Here is a 24,433-nt window from a genome sequence, read left to right as displayed (position 1 = left end):
CTTAGCATGGTGCCTGGAAAGGAGGAAGGCTCAATACATATTAGCAGTAATGTTCCTGGGAAGGAGGAATCTAAGAATATTGTGAAAAAATAAGTCACTGCCAACCTGTTCTGTTTGATGACAACTTAAATTTCCTGAGTGCAGAGTATGTGCCAAACTCCTTTCTATGTTTCAGATGTTTTATTTCATTTAATCCTGCCCCCAACCTTATAAGGAGGCACTATACTTATCCTCATTTACACAAGGAAGCAGAAATACAGAGGGTTTGCTAATCAGCCTGAAGTCACAAGGGGGACAGTAGAACTCAGGCATTCTGACACCAGGTCCATACACATACATCTCGCCTCACATCAGCTTCAGTAAATATAAGATATCTAGAGTTGCAGCTGAGAATGGGTCATAGAGCTCGCAGTGTAGCATGGGGCTTCTCAAACATCTAAGATTCTCCCAGGAAATTATCTAAAATGCACATTCCAGGGCCCCATGCCCAAATAGCCTGCCTCTGGCAGCAGGGACAGTAATAGGGACTGGGACAGGGAGATAAGAAATGTGTATTTTTTAATCAGCTCCTTAGGTGATTCTGATGCAGCCTGGAGGGCTGGGAAGGGAACACATGAACAGTGCAACAATAACTAGATGGCCCAGTAGGGATAATACCTGAGTAGCATGAAGAGGCAAGTTTGCCTGGATAAGGTGAGATTTGACCTAGGTATTTAAAAAATATATTTTTTTACATTTATTTATTTTTGAGAGACAGAGAGAGACAGAGCACAGTGGGGGAGGGGCAGAGAGCAAATGAGACACAGAATCCGAAGCAGGCTCCAGGCTCTGAGCTGTCAGCACAGGACCCGATGCAGGGCTTGAACTCACAAACCATGAGATCATGACCTGAACTGAAGTCAGAAACTCAACTGACTGAGCCACCCAGATGCCCCTTAAATAGAGGCATAATTGACCTATAACATATTAGTTTCAGATACACAGCATAATGATTCAGTATTTGTATATATTGCAAAATGATCACCTGGGCTTTAAGGATGGGTAGGGTTTTGTAAGCCCTTTCACCCTTCTCTATTTGGAGGCTATATTGGGTTAAATTGTGTCCCTCAAAATATATATTGTAGTCCTAAGCCCTGGAACCTGTGAATGTGACCTTATTTGGAAAAAGGGTCTTTGCAAACTAATTAAGTTCAGGATCCTGACATTAGATCATACTGGATTATCTGGGTAGATCCTAAATCCGATGACTAGTGTCCTTATAAGAGACAGACAGAGGAAAGACACAAAGAGAAGTCCATGTGAAGACAGAGGCAGAGATGGGAGTTATACAGCCACAAGCAAAGGAATGCAAGAAGCCACCAGACACCAGAAGAGAAGTGTTCTCCTCTAGGGTCTTCAGGTGGAGAACATCCCTCCTGATACCTTAATTTCAGACTTCTGGATTCCAGACTGTGATACAGCTGTTGTTGCCATCATCCTAGTTCATGGTGATTTGTTCTGGCAGCTCTAAGAAACTAACACACACTTTCATCCTACTCACACCATTCACCCTGATTAGACACTGAGCTGAGGAGGTCCCAACCTGCAGACAGCTCAGCTCTCCTTGCTGGATCCCCAGGCCCTAAAGCGGGGTGATAGAGTACAGCTGGTAGTAACATGGTAGTATCACCTTCAAAGGCTTGTGACTTCTCCATTTCTCCTTGGATGAAGACTTGTGAGAAGTCAAAAAAATAAAAAAATAAAAATAGGCTCAGTCTCTGGCTTCACGTTTTACAAAGGAGGAAGTCACACCTAGAAAGCATAGTTTCCAGCCCAAGGTCACCCAGTGAGTGGGGCAGGGCAGAGCCAGGATCCCTATCCAGAGCATACATCTCCCATGGGATGTTCAGTCCATGGTTCTCAGTGTGGGCTTGCCATAAAGCCCTGGTTATTACAATGCTGAAATGTTGTTGCTTTCATCTCACTCCAAAAGAGTCAATTATCTGGAATGATTTTGCCTGATGGTCGGTCTTCTTGCCCTTGACCAACGTGTGGGTGGTGGTGTTTGACCTCTGGCGTAGAGATTCTGATGGTTCCCTTCCCCATAGCTGGGTCTTCTGCTTTAGGGATGCAAGTTGAGCTATCTTTGGAAGCTGCTCTCTGAAATGCAGAAGTTGGCCATCTGTAGAAATGAGAGCACTGGCTGTGGTCTGTGAAACACCAAATCTTGGAGAAGTACCTCTTTAGAAAGGTTATTAATACTTCCTTGTCCACGTGCCACAATAATTTTCTGCAAGGGAGAAGAAAAAAGTCTCCCTCATGTGCCTGCAGAGAGCTTCCTCCTCATCTGAAGCCCTTGCTTCTCATTCTTCCCTCTCTGTCACACTTGAGCTGATAGCACGTGGCCAGCTGAGGAATGAACCTTGTCCCAAAGCTGGTGTTCCAGGTACTCTACTTACCAAAGGACTAATTTCGTGTCATGTTCTAGGAGAAAGGGCAGCAGTGCTCCAGCAGGAGAAATCAAGAAGTATTTATTGAGAGCACACTAATTGAAAGGCATTGGAAGGTTAGGTGTTGAAAATAGGAATGGAGTTAGGAAGGGTTAGGGTGGAGCACTAGCTTTCAACCCTGAATGTATGTTGGATCCCAAGGACGTTTTTAAAAATCCCAATGTCCAACTGCACCCTGTACCATTTACATCAGAATGTCTGTGGAGGGGAGTCTGGCATCAGCATGTTTTAAATATCCCCCAGATGATTCCATTGGGGAGTCAAGTTAGGGAACTACTGAAATATGCTATTCCTAGGGATTTTACCCAGATATTCTGTTTTCAGTGGTCTGGGGTGAGTCCTAGGTCGGTCCTAGGCTTTGGCAGTTTTTTTAAAGCTGCTCAGGTGATTCCAGTGTGCAGAGGCTATTCTGGTTAAGTAATAAAGGTGAGGTCATGGGCATGACCAAGGCTCCTTCAGCTCGTGCTCTTGTCCCATCTGTATGGGTCCATATCTCCCACAAGATGGAGCTTTGGTTGAAGGAGAACACCTTATGGTGGATTTCAGAGACAGCTGGTGATGATGGACACCAGATATTGATTGCTTAGTGGCCTATCAAAGAAAATACATTGGAGAGAAAACCCCAAACTTTCTCAGAATCAAGAGTGAAGGCTGAAAATCAGTGTAGTCCTATGCTCTAGGTTACCCAGCTTTAAGGCCTCAGAGTATTTTTGAAGTAATCCCAAGCTCTCTGAGGATCTGTATCTGTGGACAGGCTTCAGGCACGGCTGTGTCCAGAGGCAGAGTATAGCTAATTTTGGGAGGTAGGTGCATTTGGCTCTCTGCTAATCCTCCTTTGGAGGGTCTCAACTCTGGGGCTGCTTCTCTGAGTGATTTTCCCCTTTTCCCCTTCTTTCTTTCTCCACACTTTTTTTCTTCTTTGTAGCTATAGACATAAGGCAAACATGTCTATATGTTTACTATATGTGACTATAGACATAAGGTAAACAGGGAGCCCCTGCATTTCCTATCTTACCTCCTTGACACTATTTCCTTCTCTCCTAGAGTCCCACCTTCACAGCTATTCTTTTCTGTCCCTTGGTTCTTCCATTCCAGTTGGTCCACTGGATTTCTTTTCATCTCATTCCTGCCCTGAGATTCTTCCTTCCAGGCCTCCAGGACTTCATCTCTCTGCACTGGCCTCTAGAGCTGGTGTTCTCCATAAACTAACAGTGTTTATGGGCTAGAGGAGATGCCTTCCATCTTCAACTCCCAAAGTTGGTCTTCTCAACTTTGGTTTGCTCTCAAGGCATGTGAGTAGTGGTGATGGTTCATGTGTTGGTTCTTAAGCTTCCTGAAACTTTTTCTTTCCAGACACATTTTATATCCTTTGCACCATCTCTAAAATTATTCCTAATAATTTTTTGGGTTAAATCCAGGCTTAGTGCTGTCAGCTCACACGTATTATTAGAACTTTGATCCTGGTAAGCAGGATTTACAGGCTGTAACATGAAAGGCAGGTCCTGATTATCTTGCTTGACATGTTCTATAGACAACACTGAGGAAGGGCATTAATTTTCATGGAAAGTTGGTGAGGGGTTCTCGCTTCCTACTTAGGAAGATAAAAATTTAGTACCATGGGAATCTGGAGAGGAAGATAAATCTTGTTTTTTCAAGCAAGTGAATTGAGGGGAGATGCAAGTAGATGCTACCAGTTTCACATCAACTGTTGACCTCTTCATGGAAAGTCTGGAAGACTTAAATTCACTTGAAACCCACAAAAGTTGTATTATGAATATAAGTGAGGAATAGAAAAAGGAATCTAAAACTTCTCAGTGGAGTGGGAACTAAATAATAATTGCCATGTTTAATCAAATGTAATGACAACTATGTCTGAAAACTGGTGTTCTCAGCTCTAACACTGACTCATTGTATGGTTTGAGACAAGTCACTTAACATCTTTGGAACTTCAGCTTCTCCATATGAAAAATGGCAATTAAAATACTGTAAAAAGGAACTAGTGTTTATTGAGCAACTGCTCTATGCTGATGTGCTAAGTGCTTTATTTTATGTTGTATTCTTTCATTCATTCATTCAGCAATTATTTGTTAAACACCCAATATGTACAGGATATTGTACCTGGCTTAGGGATATATCAGGCACAAAAAACAAAGACCTTGCTTTCTTAGAGCTAAAATGCGAGTAGGGCTAGGTGAAATTAATTAGAAAAGAAATATAAAAATGTTCTTGATTATTAATGAGTATAGATAATAAAACGAGATCATGTGATAGACAATAACCTGGGGACAGTGTTACTTAAGCAGGGTCGGCTTTCTAGAAGGAGACATTGGAGTTGGGACCTGAATGATGAAGAGCAGCCTGCAGAGTCCAGAGTCCATGGGACAAGATCTGGGAGAGAACACTCCAGGTAGACAGTAAGTACAAAGGCCCTGATGCAGATAGGAGTTTAAACTGTCTGGAAGGCCATTGACTATAGATAGGAGAGTGAATGGGAGGGTGCTGGGAGGGATTGAACACTGGATAAAATGAGATTAAAGAGGTAGGCAGGAGCCAGACCACAGTGGCCTTTTGGGTTGTGATAAGGTATATGGGCTTTATTCTGATTGATCTGATTTACTTTTTTTTTTTCTTTAATCATTAAAGGTACATTAAGGAGCATAGAGGGGCAAGAATGGAGGAAGAGACAGCAGTAGGGAGGCTGTTTTACTACCTAGGTGAGAGAAGCAAACTCTTTGTAAAGGATCACACAGTAAACATTTTGGGTTTTGTGAGCTACATAATCTGTCATAATACATTCTTCTCCTCTCTCTCCCACTCCTCCTCCTTCTTTCTAGACAACCCTCTAAAAATGTAAAAACTATTGGCTCTTGGGTGATACAAGAACAGGAGTTTGCATGCTGGATTTGGACTATTTGGGTAGTAGTTTGCAAACCCCTGGCTTAGAGAGAAGTAGAAACTGACTGGCATATATTTAGGACACAGAATGGGTAGGACATGCTGATGAACTGGCTCTGTGTGGGGAGGGGGTAAGAGAAAGAGGAAACAAGGATGGCCTCAGTGAAGAAGAAGAAGGTGGTGCCATTTACTGAGATGGGGAAGAAGCAGATTTGGGAGTGGGGGGAGAGGGGAAATGAAGAGTTAAGTATGAGTTGCCTATTAGTCATCCAGTTTGGAGATGTCAAGTAGGAAGCCTGATACAGAGGTCAGAGCTGGAAATCCACATTTGGGAATTGGGGAGATAGCAGACTATGGATGCATTTAAAGTCATGGGATTGGATGAGATCACCCTCAAGTGTAGCACAAAGGTTCCAGGAACAGGTCTTGGGAGACTTTAGAACTTAGAGGACACAGAGAAGTCCTTGGAATCATTCTCTGGATCAAAGTCACGTGACAAATATTGACAAATTGTTTTCCTAAAGGGGCTTTTGTATCTTCACAGAACTCATCTTGTGTTAGCTGTTTAAATACACACTATAGGTGGGACTGTACACACAAATGGGCAGAGACACCAGAGTTAGGATTTCTCAACTGCCTCTCCATTGGGGTGGGGAGCCTCAAGCCACACTGGAGGATTACGCTGGCTAAAGGAGGCATTGAGAAGGCAGAAAGCAGAGCACTTCCAAGGGCTTCTAACCCCAGAAATACCCAGCAAGTTTATTACAAAGGCAGATTTTTAATAAAAGCTTCTGATGCATTGTCTGGGGTGAGGTGTGTTTTAAACATGCTCCCTCTCATATAAAGGTTGGAAAGCCTGTGGCTTAGGGATAATCTGGGTAAAGACTGTGTCCTTGTGGCATCTATTCACCTCCAGAGGCCCCAGGGGCTTCGGGAATCTTGGGAACCTGGGTCTGGCAGGAGAAGTGTCTGGATGACGGAATGGCAGAGACTGTTAGGCTAGGAAGAAACATTTTTCTCTGGTTGTGGGACACTTCCCATTTGCTCTCCAGTTCATAATGAGGCCTTTTCCCCCACATCAAATGAACAATGGTACCTTCTTTAATGCAGATGCAGTTAAAAAGTTTGGGTTCCTGAGGAGTATCTATCTGCCCTCTAGCTCCATAGCATAGAGGGGGGAATTCCCCCCCCCCCTATGGAAACAATAACACATTTTTCAATTTAAAAAACCCCGGAGATGCATTTTATTGTTAAAACTGAAATTGTATCTACACTTTAGATACATTATGGATTAAATAAATTCATGTGAAAACAGCTAAGGAATAATTGAAGGAATTTGCTGTTAGGCCTTTTGCTAGGAGCTAAGGGATCAATCTTGCATTTACTGAACCATTATTTATTGTGCCTTCTAAGTACCAAGCTCTATTTTATTTTATTCTTTTTAGTTTATTTACTTTTTTAGCTGTTTATTTATTTTGAGAAAGGGAGAGAAAGCAAGGGAAGAACAGAGAGAGAGAAAGGGACAGAGAGAATCCTCAGCAGGCCCCAAGTGCAGCTTGGAGCCTCATCCCAAGACTGTGAGATCATGACCTGAGCCAAAGTCAAGAGTCAGATGCCCGACCAACTGAGCCACCCAGGTCCCCCATCAGGCCCTATTTTAGATTCAGAAGATAAAGCAGTGAAAAAAATTGACAAAAATCTTGGCACCTCACCAAACAGATACCCTAGCTAGGGAGACAGGTTAATAAGCAAGATAAATAGGTAAAATGTATATGAAACAGTGGTGAGTGCTATGAAGAAAAATGTGAAGGAGGGAAGGAGGACAGGAAATAGTTGTTGGCAGGATAAGTGAGAATATAGGACAAGAAAGTACACATGGGCTGTGACTTAGGAAAGTAACTTAATTTCCCTAAGTCTTAGTTTCTTCATCTGTAAAATAATAAATAATAGTGCCTTCCTGAGGAAAGCTCAGGCCCTCAGACCGACTCTGTCACTTTTAAACAGTGGGATTTGGGGTGCGAAAGCTTTTTGGCCTCAGAACCTCAGTTTCCTCTTCTGTAAAATGAGCAGACAGCCTATGTCATATGGTGTTTGAAAATGTCAAGTGAGATAATTATGTGAAAATATTTAAATAAGCTATTATATAAATGTAACATAGAAATTAAAATACACATACAAACACACACACACACACACACACACAGAGGATTTTATGGGTTGCAATCTTTGGCTGATGGTCAGTAGAGCATAAGGGCTAAGGAATTGAGTAACTCCTTGGTACCGATCCCCTGTACTGGCAGAGAAAAGGCCAATGCAAATTATGAGGATGTACTGAGTAGACTAGCAATCTTATCTTAGATCGGGGACAAAATAATCAAACTAAATGTTCCTAAATGGACACCTCATAAAATAATTATTATATGACATTTGTCAAATTTTAAAATGCTTTACAGCTCCTTTATATTTGTTCTTGTTTTGTTTGTGGGACTTCAGTTCCAGGAAAGGAACTAGACGGACTGAAAGGAGTTATAAATACAGAATAATCATTTAAATTGCTAAAAGCAGATAGTCCCAACTTCTGGATATTTTTGTAGCTGCTCAATGAACAGCAATCAAAGTAGATGATTCTAAACATAGGCTCTTGAGTATTCCTTTTTCATCTTCATATTTTCTTCAGTCCTGAATATTTGATAGCAGTAGTGGTTAAATCAAAACATGTTGGTATTCATGCACATATAGTGTCCATCATCACATAGTAGGTACTCAATAAATATTTGATAAAAGAACATATGAGTGATAACCATCTACATTTACTTACTACAGACTAGCCTATTTGATCCCTAAAGTGTTTATGCATTTAAAACATACCGGACAACGCTTATCTCGTAAATGGAATCAGCTCCATCTCAGGCTGAACTAAAATAGTGTGTTTTATTCAATTGAAATACAAAATACAGGGGCACCTGACTGGCTCAGTCCAGTGGAGCATGCAACTCTTGATCTCAGGGTTGTGGGTTCCAGCCCCATCTTGGGTGCAGAGATTACTTAAAACTAAAATCTTTTAAAAAACACACACACACGAAAGCCAAATTTTGTTTGAATGTTATCTAACATAGTAGGAGCCTAAGGTTTACCAACTAAGATACACATTCAGAAAGCAGTTACTCCAGCAGTTACTATGCTCAGGTGCATGATCTAGACCTACGCCCAGCTCACATTCACCAGGTAACCCATACACCTAATTTGAGATGCTGGCTCCGATCACCTAATAGCCAAATTATAATCTTTCCGCTCAGCCTCTCGAAACGGTCTTCTCAAGAGCTCAATGTTTCAGTTGTCACCAAAACGGCAAGGTGCTGAGAACGCACATCCGTCTGCGCCCCGCCCGGCGGGCCTTGGAGGTTGATGGGCCGGTCTAACCAAGGGCCTTTGTGGCTGTTTCCTATTGGGGCTTGGTTGCTATGGTATCACCGACCTTAAAGATTGGCGGGTACTACTTCCGGAAGTTAAGGGAGAATTACTTCCAGGGCTGCCCGCACTTGTTACGCCTGACTGAGCAGTTACTAAGCTTAACAAAAATAAAATTTTTGAGGGAAGCGTCTATTAAATCTCATCTACCCATTTTAACTTGTGGATATGACGTGGTATCGTATCCCGTTTTCCCTTTCAAGAGATTTATCATATAGTCCTCGTTTAGTTGCCAGTCTCCAAAATGGCGCTCACGGCATTAGGGCAGGGGTGAGTCACGTGGGACCTCCCGGTTCCGGCGTGGTAGAGGCCCGAGGAGGTGAACGGTCTCCGGCACCATGTCTGGTTTGTCTGGCCCACGAGCTCAGCGTGGCCCTTGCCCGTCAGCGCTGCTGCTGTTCCTCCTGCTCGGCCCCGGCTCGGTGCTCGCCATCTCCTTTCATCTCCCCGTGAACTCCCGCAAGTGCCTCCGCGAGGAGATCCACAAGGACCTGCTGGTGACGGGCGCGTACGAGATCACCGACCAGTCTGGGGGCGCTGGCGGCCTGCGCACCCACCTCAAGGTGCGGCAGTGGGCGGCGCGGGGAGGGAAGACCGTAGACGTAGACCCGGGAGGCCGAGGATGGGAGGGGTGGGGGGAGGGCGGCCGGAGGCCTGGAGGGCGGCCTGGCCTCGCCAAAGCACGACGGGTGCGCTGTCGAGACCGCCCCCTCACCCGGCTGGTTGGTGTTGTTGTTGGCGGGGCGGGGCCGGGCGCCAGTGCCCGGGAACCCTTAGAAGTGCTGCGAGGCCTTGGCGGATGTGGTGACAGCTGAGCCGGGCAGCCTCGACTTCGGGTCGTGGTCGGGGTCCTAGACGTGTTTCGGTCTTAGTTATCTGGAACTGTCATTTGTTTCTCCGAAGAGGTCTCTGGGTGTTGAGTAATTGTGGGGATTCGTAGCCTAAGACACACTGAAGCCTGCAGGAAAATCGTGGAAGGGCTGAAGCTCTCTGTGAACAATCAAACCGTTACTTATGGAGCATTAGCTGTTTGTCAGGGCCTCTGCCACTTTACACAGGATACTGTTTAGTTCGTACTCCACCATGTGAAGTAGGTACGTTGGTTTCATTTTACACGTGAGCAGACTGAGGCTTGGGGAGGTGTTAGAATGAATTGATGTCAGAGCCGGAATTCTTGGTTGGGGAGTTAAGCGAGGTCAAAGGAGAGTACTGCAGTCGTACCCTCGCCTTGCTTTTTATTTGTAATACCTGTGATAGATTCAAGTGGATTGTTGGTTACAAAATGGTCCGGCTGTGATATTTTCTTTAACGGTACCCCAGAGTTTGGAGTTGGCCAATTTTTATGTAAAATTTCAACAGTATTCGTTGATGGTGGCAACTACTACTGTAATGCCAGTTTGGTCCCATTTTGCTATTAGGATGACCAGTGCTATCTTTGAAAGGTTCATATAGCATGATACCAGTATAGCTTTGATGATTGTATTCATTCAGGATAAGCTCGCAGTTTGTTAAACACAGTGGGTCTTAGACTCAATAGGAAGAAACCTTTTTTACTTTTTAATGGAGCTTTCGGTATAATAAGACCATAATTTATGTTAAGGTGTTGGGACCCAGTAGCGGTAACAGGTGCAATTTATTTATACTTTATTTGGGAGATAGAAACTGTTTTTAGGGGTTTGCACGGCAGCCTTTTCTTTTATTATTCTGTTCAGATACCAAACTTCTGTCTGACCAAGAAAGGCTTGATCATATACTTTAAAAAAAAAAATATTCATTTTTGAAAGACAGATCATGAGCAGGGGAGGGGTAGAGAGAGAGAGGGAGACACAGAATCTGAAGCAGGCTCCAGCCTCTGAGCTGTCAGCACAGAACCTGACGCCAGGCTCGAATGAACCAGGAGATCATGACCTGAGCCAAAGTCAGACGCTTAACCAACTGAGCCACCCAGGCGCCCCAGATCGTATACTTTTAGAGGTTTACATACAGTGTTTTGAGAGTCATGCTGCTGGCTCCTCGAATGATATAGTGCATAGAATAAGAGAATTTGAGCAGTGAAAGAGATGTTACTCTCATCTCCAGTGTTGTCCCCTCTGATTTGTATCTATATTTTGAAACCCTTCAGTGGTTCACTGTTGCTCATCTGATAAAGTTTAAATTTCCCAACATGCTCTGTAGTGCTCTTTATGATCTGTTTCTGAAGCTTTATATATTTGGTCACTCCCCATTTTGCATTTTAGGTATGAGCCACCCTAACTAGGGTACTGTTACTTATTTTCATCTTATATTGTAGCTATTTGTCTTTCTACCTTGTTTTTCTACCTTTCTTTCTATATTGTTATTTCTATATTGTTAGTCTCCTGAGGGCAAGAATTATTTTCACGTTCATATTTTCCAGAATGTCAAGCATTTGGCCTTGCTTCTAGTAAGCCCCTAATAAATACAGTAAGCATAGTGTATGCAGCTTTATGGCCTCATGTGAATTATATCTTCCTCCAAGACTGCTTGAGACACCTCAACAACACGCCAGCATTTTGCCATCACTCAGTTGGTCTCCCCATGTCTGCTTCATTCTCTTGCTTCTAACCAGCTTAATTGGATTACTCCTGGGACCCTAAGCCCAAATGCCGAGGTAGACAACATAAATGAATGAATCGGACCAGGGATGATTCAGAACAGTAGCAGTGATGATAAATGAGGGACACGCGGGAACTGTTAATTTTGGGTGGCCAGTACTAATCTTTGATGTAGGCCTTGTTGCCACATCTAATTTTTCATATGAAGTCAGAAATCCAGAGTTTGATGTGAAGTCTCATGATTTTTAAATGTCACCAAATAATTCAAATTGGTTTTGGTTTTGGTTTGTTTGCAGTTTTATAGAAAAGAGTATGGTCAGTCCACTGTAAATACAGTACCCAGATTCAATAATTATCAGGATCTGACCCCACTTGTTTCATCGAAACTGCCTCCCCTTCTCATTTTATGCTGAATTTCTTTTTAATGTTTATTTTTGAAAGAGAGAGTGAGCATGAGTGGGGGAGAGTTTGGAGGGGACAGATGATCTGAAGCAGAGAACCCAGCGCAGGGCTCAAACTCATGAACTAGCAGATCATGACCTGAGCCGAAGTCGGACACTTAACCGACTGAGCCGCCCTAGTGTCGATGTGCTGAATTGTTTTAAAGTAAATCCCAGATATTATGGTATTTCATTCTTATATACTTCAGCATGAATTTCTTTAAGAACATAATCACAATGTTATGTGGCTATAATCACTCCTTAAAAATTAATAATGCTCTCTAATAGTACTCAATTCGTATTCAAGTTTCTCCACTTGTCTTAGAAATATGTTTTTAAATTAATTTCTTATGTCTCTCAAGTCTCTTTAATCTAGAGCAATTCACTCTCCCTCCTTCCTTTTTATTTATTTATTTTTTATGCTTGCAGTTGTATTGTTAGTCAGTTGTCTGTAAACACTGTCCTACGTTGCGGATTTGTCAGTTTACTTCCTTGAGGTATCATCCAAACAGTTCTGCTCCCCGTGTTACTTGTAGAAGGAATCAGCTGTAAAGATGTACAGCAGTTAGTTTCAGGTTTATCTTTTTGGTGAAGAGTACTTCGTGGGTAGTGTGTGCCTCGTGTGGCATCATAGCAAAGCACACAGTATCTTTGGTGCCTCTTTGTGCTAGGATTGATCAGTGGGTTCCCCCGTGTAGTGTCCTACTGCTGCTGTAACAAATTACCATGAACTCAGTAGCTTAAAACGGGACACATTTATTTATCTTACAGTTCGGAGGTTAGAAGTCCTAAAATCAAGGTGTCAACACAGTTGTCTTGTTTCTGAAGACTCTAGTGAGAGAATCCATTTCCTTGCCTTTTCCAGCACCTAGAGACTGCCTGCATTCTGTAGTTGGTGACCCTTCCTCCAATCCTCAGAGCCAGTAATAAGTATCTCCAAATCTCGCTTTCTCTTCCTCTTTCCCACCTCTCTCTCTTCCTCCCTCTTCTGCTCCCATCATCTTTCTGACTTCCCTTCTCTCTCTCCCTTATAAGGACCACAAGCTAGGTGTCATTTTAAAAAATATAATACACTATTCAGACCACAGAACACTTTTGTGGGCTTGACCCAGTCCCTTCTCACAGTTTGCAACCTTTTTTCATCGCATCTATTCACCCTCTTAAATTTTGACCACTTGTTTCCCACACTCTGCCCAAGGATTCTCTATGCATCATTTCTGCTTCTGAAGAATACCTCTTGAGTGAGAGAATCTGATTGGGTCAGCTCTTTTTTATTATATGCAAGGCCACATTTTAGATTTCTTACAGCCTACTGTATGTCTTCTCTTTGGTTGGTTGTCCATCCTTGGTTCAAGCAGCCATGGTTTGGGTTGAGGTTAAGAGGGGAGCTGGAGACTTTCTGTAGTGTAAAATTTAGCAACTGGACTTGGCATTTTGTTGTTGCTCTGAATAAGGCAGTCTCTCTCGTAAGGATCTTTATGAATGTTGTGCCTTGATTGACCTGTCTAATTGCTTTCTTCCTGTCAGGGAGTACCTTAATGTCCAGTGAATACATCAGTCTTCTCATATATCACTGTATGTTGTGGTTGTGTCATTTCCTTATATAGACTGTAAGCTCCTTGAGCAGAGATTAGGTTTCATTCACCATTGCGATGCCTGTCTAATACAGTGCCTGGCACATAGTACATAATTGGACTTCAACATCAGAAATTAATGAACAAATGAATTGGCAATGTCCTAGCCTTGTCTCTGATTTTTTTTCCTCCTCTTCCTTCCTCTTCACTTCTTTCCTCCCACTCCTGACTCAACCTGTATTGAACCTCGTACTGAACCTTGGATACCATGTTCTCTTAATCTGGACCAGTGTTTGGCTCTACACCCCTCCTGTGTGCTTTCATTATAACCTGTTTGACATGGCACTTTTGATGTAGCATGGTGCTTACTTTGTGAAGTCTTTGAGGTCTCATTCATCCTTGTGTCTTAAGTTTAATGTACTGTGTACTCATTATTGTACAACTGAGTTAAATATATTAGTCTTCTTAAATAGGAGTTTAATGGAAAGACCCAGGATCTGGAGTTAGACAGATTTGAGTTCAAATCTCAGCAGCTTCACGACTTAAAGGTTGTGTGGTCTTGAGGGAATTATTTTTTTTAAATTTTTTTTTTTAATGTTTTATTTACTTCTAGGAGAGAGAGAGAGAGAGACAGCGCGAGCAGGGGAGGGTCAGAGAGAGAGGGAGTCACAGACTGAAACAGGCTCCAGGCTCTGAGCTGGCAGTCAGCACAGAGCCCTACGCGGGGCTCGAACCCATGAACCGCGAGATCATGCCCTAAGCGAAAGTCAGACGCTTAACCAACTAAGCCACCCAGGCGCCCCTTGAGGGAATTATTTAACGCTTCTCCTTGAGTCCCTGATACATAAAATGGGGATGATAGATCTCATAGAATTGTTGAAAAGACTAATTGAGGTGGTTCTTTATTATTCAGGGGATTATTCAGGTGATATATATTAGTACTCTTCTGTTTCCCCTCTACTGATTAAAGATTGCTAATCTGACTCCCCTGTACTATGTCATTGGAATGACCTGATAAAGAATATTATAATGAGAATTCTGAGGATTTTGTTTGTGATTCTCCTATTCATGCAATGAATATTTTAATATTTAGTATATGCCAGACCTGGCTTAAGAAATGGGGATGAAGAGCAGGCAAAGTCCTTGAGCTCTAGTTGGAAACAAAAACAGGTTTAAAAAACACACAATTGCAGCTAGTGATAAGCACTGTAAAGAAAAATTAAACACTAGGGTGTAGGGAGTGATGGAGGGGTACAGTATCTGGGTGGTCGGGGAAGGCATCTTCTAAACAGAAATGGATTGAAATGATGGGCAGGACTCTACTGCAAAGATTTCTGCTTCAGGCCTATATTAAGATGTGTTTTGTGTTGAGATTTCCAGTGAATTTATCCCACACTGCCCTTCGCTGTTCCTTTCACAAAATGAAGCAAACTCAGGCTGTATAGTATTAGGTTTAAAGACTTTGCTACACAATTGAAACAGGATGTATTGAGTCATCATTTATAGTGAATATAGAAATTTTTTCATTGCTTTAGGCCCATAAGAAAAAACCTGTTGTAGGAACTCAGAATCTCAGCTTTGTTGATTTTGAATTGAAAGCCACATTTTTATTAAGACTAGATGATATCATAATAGTTTAATAAGCTCCAGTACCATTTATTATTTAGAATGCTTATTATTAATAGTGGAAATTGGAGGATGAGTTAGTTTTAGGAGATGATATGAGTTGTTGCCTAGGGGTGATTTTTATGTTACAAGTAGGTTACATATAGAGTGAGAAAAGCAGTTGTGAGTTGTCGTCATAATCATCACCCAAAAGGAAAGAAAAGCCTAATGGTAACCATTGAAATGATTTATACTTTTTCAGCCTCTCCCAAATAATCTAATTGGTCTAACTTTTTTTTTCATTGTCATTTTTCAAGAGTGCTAATGCTAACTAATGGTTCATTTTGCTAAATGCAATTGTTTTTTATTTGGATGTTATACCCAGTTGTGATGCCAGTCTTTCCCAACTAGCTTGTAGATGAGAAAGCCAAACAGATCATTTGAAGAGTTCAGCCTTGAGTCCTAGGCCTATCATAATTTAAGCCTAAAAATGATCAAGAAGCATCTTGGCAGCTGAAAACCATGGCTTTTAACTGTTTACCCTCCACTAAAGGCTGTATGTAAAGATTGTGTGTGTGTGTGTGTACACATGTATGTATGCAGTAGTTTTGAGATTATTTTATTTAGAGCAGTTATTTCAGTTTATACTGATATCTGTACTGAGAACTGATCTTTTTCTGTTGAGAAAAATCTGTCTCTTTTAGATTTACATAGGTGATTGTTGTCAGTGGGTTAGAAACAGTTGAATAAATAGGTGGTTTGGTACAGAAGGCTAATTGGCACATTAACATTTAATAATATTAAAAGCTAGTTTCTTTTTGTGTTCGTATTCTGATTTCTGACTTAGTGTTTCCTTCTCCGTAAAAGTTAGACATCATGCTACTTCATTTAAATTTGTCTTATTCGGTGAACAGTTGTCTACAGCCTTCTCTGTTTTGAACTGACCTAGAGAAGGGGATGCTTAGATATTGAAATTGCTGAGGCCCTTAGGTGGCTCAGTCTGTTGAGCTTCCGACTGACTTCATTTCAGCTCAGGTCATGATCCCAGAGTTGTGGTATTGAGCCCGTGTCTGGCTCTCTGCACTGAGCACAGAGCCGCCTTGGGATATCCTTCCCACCCCACCCGCCTCCCACTTGTGCTCTTTCTCTCTCTAATAAAATAAATGAAATAAAATAAAAATTGTTAACTCCATGTCTTTATGATGATTTCTGAACACTGAGCCTAGTTTCTAGGAAAATGGAAACGGATTTATAAAAGTAATCTGGTGGGTACAGTGACTTCTGTGCTGTTTCTTGTGTGAATAGGTGACTGGTGGTTGATCCTGAGCAATTGCCCCCAATATGCATCCTCAGTCTGGCAGCCTGGACAGTAGAGCCCTGTGTGAAATCAGCTAGCTGGCCACAGACCAGAATTTGGGCTCCCAGACAGGCCTCCAACTTGAGGGAGGTTGATGTCATCTGCTTTATCCTGTGCCCCCAACCTCATTGTTCAACGTAATGTGTGGGAAATCAAGGGACTAGTTGTTAAGAAAGAACAAGGCTTTGTTTGTGCCTAAAAGGGTCACGCTGGAGGTTTTTACCGTAAATAACTTTGGAACAGTATGAAAAAAAACATTTGATCTGGCTTCACCCCCACAGTAGTATTGTTAGGGCAGCAACTGGTCTTTCGTTCTCATTCCCCTCCCTTTCTCCCTCTCTTTCTTACTTTCTTCCCCCAACTCCTCCTCCCTCCTACCCCCCCACCCCCACCCAGTCAAGCATGACGTTTTGCCTATGTTGAGTTAATGTAGCAAATGCTGATAGAAGCAGGAAGAGAGAATCTATCCATTATCATATCCAGTGCCTGGAAATTTCCCATCTCTTTCCATCCCCCCCCCTTTTTTAAATTTAAGTTTATTTATTTATTTTGAGAGAGACAGAGACAGCGCAAGTGGGGGGAGGGACAGAGAGCAAGGAAGGGAGAGAATCCCAAGCAGGCTCCACACTGTCAGTGCGGAGCCCAACCCACAAACCAAGAAGAGATCATGACCTGAGCCGAAATCAAGTGTCAGACACTTAACTGACTGAGCCACCCAGGCACCCCTGGAAATGTCCCATTTCTAGTTTTCCACACTTCTACAAGTTCCCTTAAGCAATACTTCTGTTCCACACTACATCATTGTTGAATTCTGTTGGAAATTTGAAAGAACTTAGTGTTAAATGCTGCTTGTGGCCTTTCTGAGTTTGACTTTGTTCTGGGTATAATCTGCATGTGATCTTTGATTTCAGGGATGCAATTGGTAGACTTGGCTGGTACCTGCTCTTGTTTGGAAGATCAGGGTAAATTCATTATATGTAGCTTCTAGGCCATCCGCTACCCATGTTCTTCAAGTTTGAAAACAGTGGTGACTTGTGGTAGCTTACCTTTCTTCTTGTGATGATGTGAGATGATGACGTGTCTGTGTGAGGAGATGAAGTGAGGTGAATGACAGGCATTGTGAAGTAGGAAATGTCATTAGGCTACTATTGATGTCCTGAACATACATCTGAAGGAGGATCACCTGCTTCCACACTGCAGGGGGCTGCAGGTAACTGGAACCACAGAAAGGGAACCCAAGGACAAGGGGAGACTATAGTACTATTTTTCTAGTTTAAAACTACAGCATCTTGAGTGATTTGGTGTTCTTTCTGCTTTTTTATGTCTTAGGGTAATAGATCCCATGGCTCAAGATTCACTTGTGAACTTTTGCCGGAAGAGGGGTATAGGCCTACAACCGCCGATCATGCCACACAGTCCTCTCTTCCCCTCTCTCCATACCTAATGTTGTTGGGTCCTGCTTATTGTCTATTACTTAGCAGGTTAAAAAAAATACATGCAAGAAATACTGGGGTCACCTTGTATTTCTTACTATAGCTTGTTAGCAGCTGAAAGGTTTCATCGAATACTTGCTTGGTTAGACATTTGTCTCCAGTTTCCAAATCTTGCTGCTGCTTCCTTGAGAAATTTCCCTTTTGTCTTTTTCTGTTTCCATGCAATAACCATTCGGGCCACAATTATCCCTGGGTTTAGTCAGGATAGTGTACTTTATAGTAGCATTTGCCATCTAGTAACACTATTAGGTTGAAAGTATGGTTAGTGACCTAAATGTTTATGGAGTTCTGAGTTATTACTCACAAATAGTTATCACCATGTTAAGAGGACAATAATAGTAACAGTTGAGTGCTTGCCGTGTGCCGGACACTGTTCTGGGCACTTTCCCTGTATTAAATTTACTTATTTATTTATACCTGTATTAAATTTAATCCTCACAATAACCTTATAGAGTATGTGCTATTGTCCTTATTTTACATATGAGGGGCGCCTGGGTGGCTCAGTCGGTTAAGCGTCCGACTTCAGCTCAGGTCATGATTTCACGACTCGTGGGTTCGAGCTCCGCGTCAGGCTCTGCTGACAGCCAGCTCAGAGCCTGGAGGCTGCTTCAGATTCTGTGTGTCCCTCTCTGTCTGCCCCTCCCCTGCTCATGCTATCTTTATCTCTCTCTCTCTCAAAAATAAATAAAACATTAAAAAAATATTTTCCATATGAAGAACAGAGAGATTAAGGAATATATCCAAAATTTTATGACTAGTAAGTGGCACATTGTGATTTGATCATAGACCTGAGGTCTGATTCTAGAACATTCAGTCTTTTTATACTGTACTGTCTTGCAAAGGGAGAAAAGGATAGGTTTCTGTTTTAGTTCATTTTTATCAGTGTATAGAACTACAAGGGTCTTGATGTTTCTAAATTCCTGAGTCATTCAGAAGCTATAAGGTTAATAGTTACCCTTAAAATAATATGTACACATTGTATAGTCGAGCATTCTACACAGACTGATTGTAAATCTGAGGAAGACAGAGTGCAAGTAGGAGTGGTTTTTTTTTTAATATTTTTTTAATTGTTTATTTTTTGAGAGAGAGAGACAGAGCATGAGTCAGGGAGGGGCAGAGACAGAGGGAGACACAGAACCTGAAGCAGGTGCCAGGCTCTGAGCTGTCAACACAGAGCCTGACAGAGGGACGCGGGGCTGGAACTCGCAGACTGCAAGGTCATGACCTGAGCCGAAGTGGGATGCTCATCCGACCCAGGCGCCCCAGTAGGAGCCTGTTTGAAGGAAATTACATCATCAGATTTTCACCACCTACAACAAAGCTGCAAGCTGATTGACCTCTGCTGCTATGGTAGACCTCCTGGAAAAGAAGCATGGGGCCTTTTTGTTTGTTTCTTTTTTTAATTTCAGAGAGAGAGAGATTGTGCACACAAGCAGGGGAGAGGGGTAGAGGGGAGAAAGAGAATCCCAAGCAGGCTCCACACTAAGCATAGAGCCTGATGCTGGGCTCAATCCCATGACCTGGGATCGCGACCTGAGCTGAAATCAAGAGTCAAATGCTCAACAGACCCAGGTGCCCCTATTTCGTTTTGTTTGTTTTTTAAACATTTTCTTGGACTGATGGGGTATGGGGCTTATTCAGCAAATGAAAGCAATGTGACCTGTGTCAGTAGAAAGACGGACTTGCCACCTTCCCTGTGGATCATATATTATTTTACAGGAGTAGGTATGGACTTTGTCCAAAATAACTGTTTGTATATGCCTCATAAAAGTTTGTGAAAATGCTTGATGCTTACTTGGCTTTGAATAGACTGTAAATTTCTTGAGACTGCAGATATGTGTGTATATATGCATTTGATTTCATTCTTTTGGATAGTATTTTTTAAAACAAACTTAAGAGGCGCCTGGGTGGCTTAGTTGGTTAAGCGTCCGACTTTGGCTCAGGTCATGATCTCATGGTTTGTGGGTTCGAGCCCCAACCACATCAGGCTCTGTGCTGACACCTCAGAGCCTGGAGCCTTCTTCAGTTTCTTTTTTTTTTTTTCTTTTTTTTTTTTTTTTAAATTTTTTTTTAATGTTTTATTTATTTCTAGGAGAGAGAGAGACAGCGCGAGNTTTAATGTTTTATTTATTTCTAGGAGAGAGAGAGACAGCGCGAGCAGGGGAGGGTCAGAGAGAGAGGGAGACACAGAATCTGACGCAGGGTCCAGGCTCTGAGCTGGCAATCAGCACAGAGCCCGACGCGGGGCTCGAACCCACGAACCTCGAGATCATGACCTAAGCGAAAGTCGGACGCTTAACCGACTAAGCCACCCAGGCGCCCCAAGCCTTCTTCAGTTTCTGTGGCTCCCTCTTGCTCTGCCTGTCCCCCACTCATGCTCTGTTTCTCTCTGTCTCAATAATAAATAAACATAAAACAATTTTAAGAAAACAAACTTAAAAATTTTTATTTATTTATATATTTTGAGAGAGAGTATGTGAGTGGAGGAGGGCCGAGAGAGAGAATCCCAAGCAGGCTCTGCACTGTCTGCGCAGAGCCTACAGCAGGGCCCAAACTCACTAACTGTGAGATCATGACCTGAGCTGAAATCAAGAGTTGGACCCTTAACTAACTGAGCCACATGAGGCTTGAACTCACCACCTTGAGATCAAGAGTTGCATGCTCTTCCGACTGAGCTAGCCAGATGCTTCTAAAATTAACACTTTTAATTTTAGAACAATAGGATGTTATTATTGACTAAAGTCCATACTTTATTCAGATTTCTTTAGTTTTCACCTGATGTCCTTTTTTTTTGGTTCCAGGATCCCGTTCAAGCCTTGTTACATTTAGTCATGTCTTTTTTGGGCTCTTCTAGATCATGACAGTTTTTCAGACTTTGTTTTTGAAGACCTTGTGAGTTTAGAGGAGTGTCGGTCAAGTATTTTGCAAAATGCCCCTCTCTTGGGATTTGTCTGATGTTTTCTTCACGATAAAGCTGGGATTATAGATTTTGGGGAGGGAGCCCTCAGAGATAAAGTACTGTTTTCATTACATCATGTTAAGGGAGCGTACCATCTGCATGGTTTATCACTGTTGGTTCTGATCTTGATCACCTGGCTGAGGTGGTGTTATTGTCAGGTTTCTCTACTATAAAGTTACTTTTTCTCTCCCTTTTCATAGTGTGCTCTTTGGAAGGAAATCGCTATGTGCAGCCTACACCTAACGAGCGGGGAGGTCTGCTCAGTCTTCTTGGGGGTGCTGTTTCCTACATAAATTGAGTCTTCTACCTGGGAGATTTGTCTCTGTTTGTTGAATCCTTTGTATCTGTATGGATTCATGAATATTTATACTTTGGATTGCAGTCCAATACTACTTTATTTTGTTGCTCAAATTGTTTCAGTTTTGACCATTGGGAGCTTGATTCATTTGGCTCCCTGTGGCCCTTTGATATACCCTCATTCTTGTTTTGTTTTGTTTTGGAGCACTTTCTTATTTTGTGGCACTACAAAGTGCTGCAGACTCATCTTGTATGACTTTCTGCCCCCATCCTTGGATCAGCCATTTCTACGAGAATCCCTGGTTCCTTTTATTGGAGAATGAGTGGTATGAGAAACCAAGATCTGGGTAGGTAGTATTATTTTTAATACCTGGCTTTTTTTTTTTTTTTTTTTTTTTTTAACATTTTTTTTTTTTTTTTTTTTTTTTAACATTCTTGCAGTTTCAGCAAGTGGCCAAAAGTAGTCCCAGCCTTCTTGCAACTTTTAGAGTAAGTTTGGGAATTCTGTGAGCAGTTAGAGGGGGTTGGGATGGGCAGAGAACTGGGCCTTTGTCTAGGCCCTTCAGGTCCCAGCTTTGCATTAGGTCGGGCACATTATTATAGAGGAGCACTAAAAGCACTTCTTCGAACTGTATTTGTATCTTTAGCAAGGCTGTGGTTGAAATTGGTCACAGTCCTTTTACAAAGACCTTCCTGATAAACTGTTCTTCATGTCTAGTTCCGGGAAAATTATCTATCATTAGAAAACAAATAATGTATAACCCACCTTGGTTCTCTTATAGTCTTTTAATCTTGGCTCCCAGAAAACTTAGAGCCAAATTTATTGTGTACATATCATTTGCTCAATTCATATTCTTGATGGTGCCTATTTGTTTCTTCCCGCCGCTGAATTCTGTTTTCTTTATTCCTAATTGCTGTATTTGCCTAGTGTATGGGCCTAAGGTTCTTAAAGATCCTTTTCAAGTAGGTAGGGCATTATCTTGAATGTTTCATGGAAGAAATGGGAGCAGGCTTCAGGAGCAGGACCTGCTCAAGGCCCTGTTTTCAGCTACTGCCTGGAATAGTCCAAGAAAATCCAATTCTAAATGAGTTATTTTCCTGGTGACCTGCATTTTCACTTACTTTGACAGTTTCAGTGTGAGTATTCACATATTCTTGACATCAGCTACCCTGCATATATAATTAACACTTTTTACCTACTTACTAAGTTGTGAACTTTGGTTTGCTTTTCTTCAGAAGGTCTTATCTAGAAAAAGCTACATTACTTCCCATTCCTTGATGTCATATGGGCAAATTTTATGGTTTTGATATAACCTTTGTTTAATTAAGAACCTTACAATAAATATTATAAAGGAAGAAAGTAATCTTCAAGGCTTGCTGTTACAGGAGATAAAAATGCCTGTTATTGACACTTCTCCAAAGAGGACATCCAGATGGCCAACAGACATATGAAACGATGCTCAGCGTGCCTCATCATCAGGGAAATACAAATCAAAACCCCGCTGAGATATCACCTCACGTCGGTCAGAGTGGCTAAAATGAACAAATCAAAAAACTCTAGATGCTGGTGAGGATGTGGAGAAACGGGCACCCTCCTACACTGTTGGTGGGAACGTAAGCTGGTGCAACCCCTCTGGAAAACAGTGTGGAGGTTCCTCAACAAATTAACAGTAGAACTCCCCTATGACCCAGCAGTAGCACTGCTAGGAATTTACCTAAGGGATACAGGAGTGTTGATGCATAGGGCACATGTACCCCAATGTTCATAGCAGCACTCTCAACAACAGCCAAAACATGGAAAGAACCTAAGTGTCCATCAACTGATGAATGGATCAAGAAGATGTGGTGTATTTATTACAACGGAATACTGTATGGCAATGAGAAAGAATGAAATCTGGCCATGTGTAGCAACATGGATGGAACTAGAGGGCGTTATGCTGAGCGAAGTAAGTCAGGCAGAGAAGGACAGATACCATGTTTGCACATATAGGTGGATTAGGAGGAAGCTAACGGAGGACCATGGGGGAGAAGGGGAAAAATAGTTGGGGAGAGAGAGGGAGGCAAACCATGAGAGACTCTTGAATGCTGAGAACAAACTGAGGGCTGATAGGGGTGGGGGAGAGGGGAAGGGGAGTGATGGGCATGGAGGAGGGCACTTGTTGGGATGAGCACTGGGTGTTATATGTAAACCAACTTGACAATAAACTATTTAAGGAAGAAAAAGAACTATAAAAAGACATCATGTGAAATCCAGTCTATTTGACTTAATAGAAGATGCTGGCAAATTCAAAAGCATTCAAATAAAAATTAAACTTTGAGTATAAACAAAAAAAATGCCTGTTATTTATCGTATTACTAAGGTACTTTAGTGGAATTTAAGAAAAAAAGTAGAATCCTCTCAATTCTTGAAACCCAGATGATTTTTTTAAGGTGATCTGTAATTAGAGGAAATTTAAAACCATCATTTCAGTGTTTTAGACTTTGCCATCTCCAGCTAGTCACTGAGCTTAGCTCAGTTTTTTATTTCTTAATTTCAGATACCTGCTGATTTATATAATTATGTTGCGGTTAGTGCATATGCTTTTTTTTTTTTTTTAATTGAAATTAATGGTGTGGCTCCTAAATAGCTGCAAAGTCATGAACTACATGGGAAACCTCCTGATTTTCAGAAAAATTCTAGGATCTCAGAAGGCCCAGCAGTCCTTAAGAACTTAACATGGAGGTTAAGTTCTCATGTTGCCTGCTTGGATTTCCAAATATCTGAATAAACAAGCCGTCTATAGTTGTGTCAACTGAAGGTCATAGGGAATATAGAAATGTGAAGGCCCTTAGGAAGTTGGGATCACTATCACACACTTTTGGGGATTAAATTTCATACCGATAAAAGGGGTAGGCAGTGATGGTTCCTTTGCATTTGAGTCTTTGCACAAGGATGAATCTTTAATACATTTTCAGATGTCATGGAAAGAACCACCAAAGCAAGTGAGTCTTCATATTGTAGGACAGTATACAGTACGATGGACATTGTAGCAAAGGACAATTTAAGCCATTTTTACCCCTTCTGAGTACCAGTTGGAGGCATGCATTATACCAGAGTCTTTCAGAAGAACATGGCAGGCTTCTTAATTCATTTTGCAAAATGCCCAGTGAAGGATTTTGCTAATGACGTAATAAGATTTTGCTAATGACTTAATATACACTCTTTTTATCAACTAGCTGAAGCGCCTGTCCTTAAATTAGTAACTTTTTTGAAAAACCCTCTTAATATCTTAGGAGATAAAAG

The 24,433-nt window shown here is 41.9% G+C and overlaps 1 protein-coding gene across 1 annotated transcript in view; it reads left to right on the top strand.

The window, feature by feature from the left end:
• The first annotated feature begins 9,136 nt into the window (after positions 1–9,136).
• The window catches only part of TMED10 (transmembrane p24 trafficking protein 10), a 39,783-nt gene continuing 24,486 nt past the window's right edge, over positions 9,137–24,433 (top strand). The window contains exon 1 of the mRNA XM_039232301.1: positions 9,137–9,415. Coding sequence (XP_039088232.1) covers positions 9,191–9,415 — 225 coding nt within the window. The 5' untranslated portion in view covers positions 9,137–9,190. The remainder of the gene's footprint in view (positions 9,416–24,433) is intronic.

Source organism: Hyaena hyaena, unplaced genomic scaffold (assembly GCF_003009895.1).
Source record: "Hyaena hyaena isolate Hyena2069 unplaced genomic scaffold, ASM300989v1 scaffold_65, whole genome shotgun sequence".
Lineage (NCBI taxonomy): Eukaryota > Metazoa > Chordata > Mammalia > Carnivora > Hyaenidae > Hyaena > Hyaena hyaena.
Note: the sequence above shows the minus strand (reverse complement) of the source record. Positions and strands in the feature narration are given on the sequence as shown.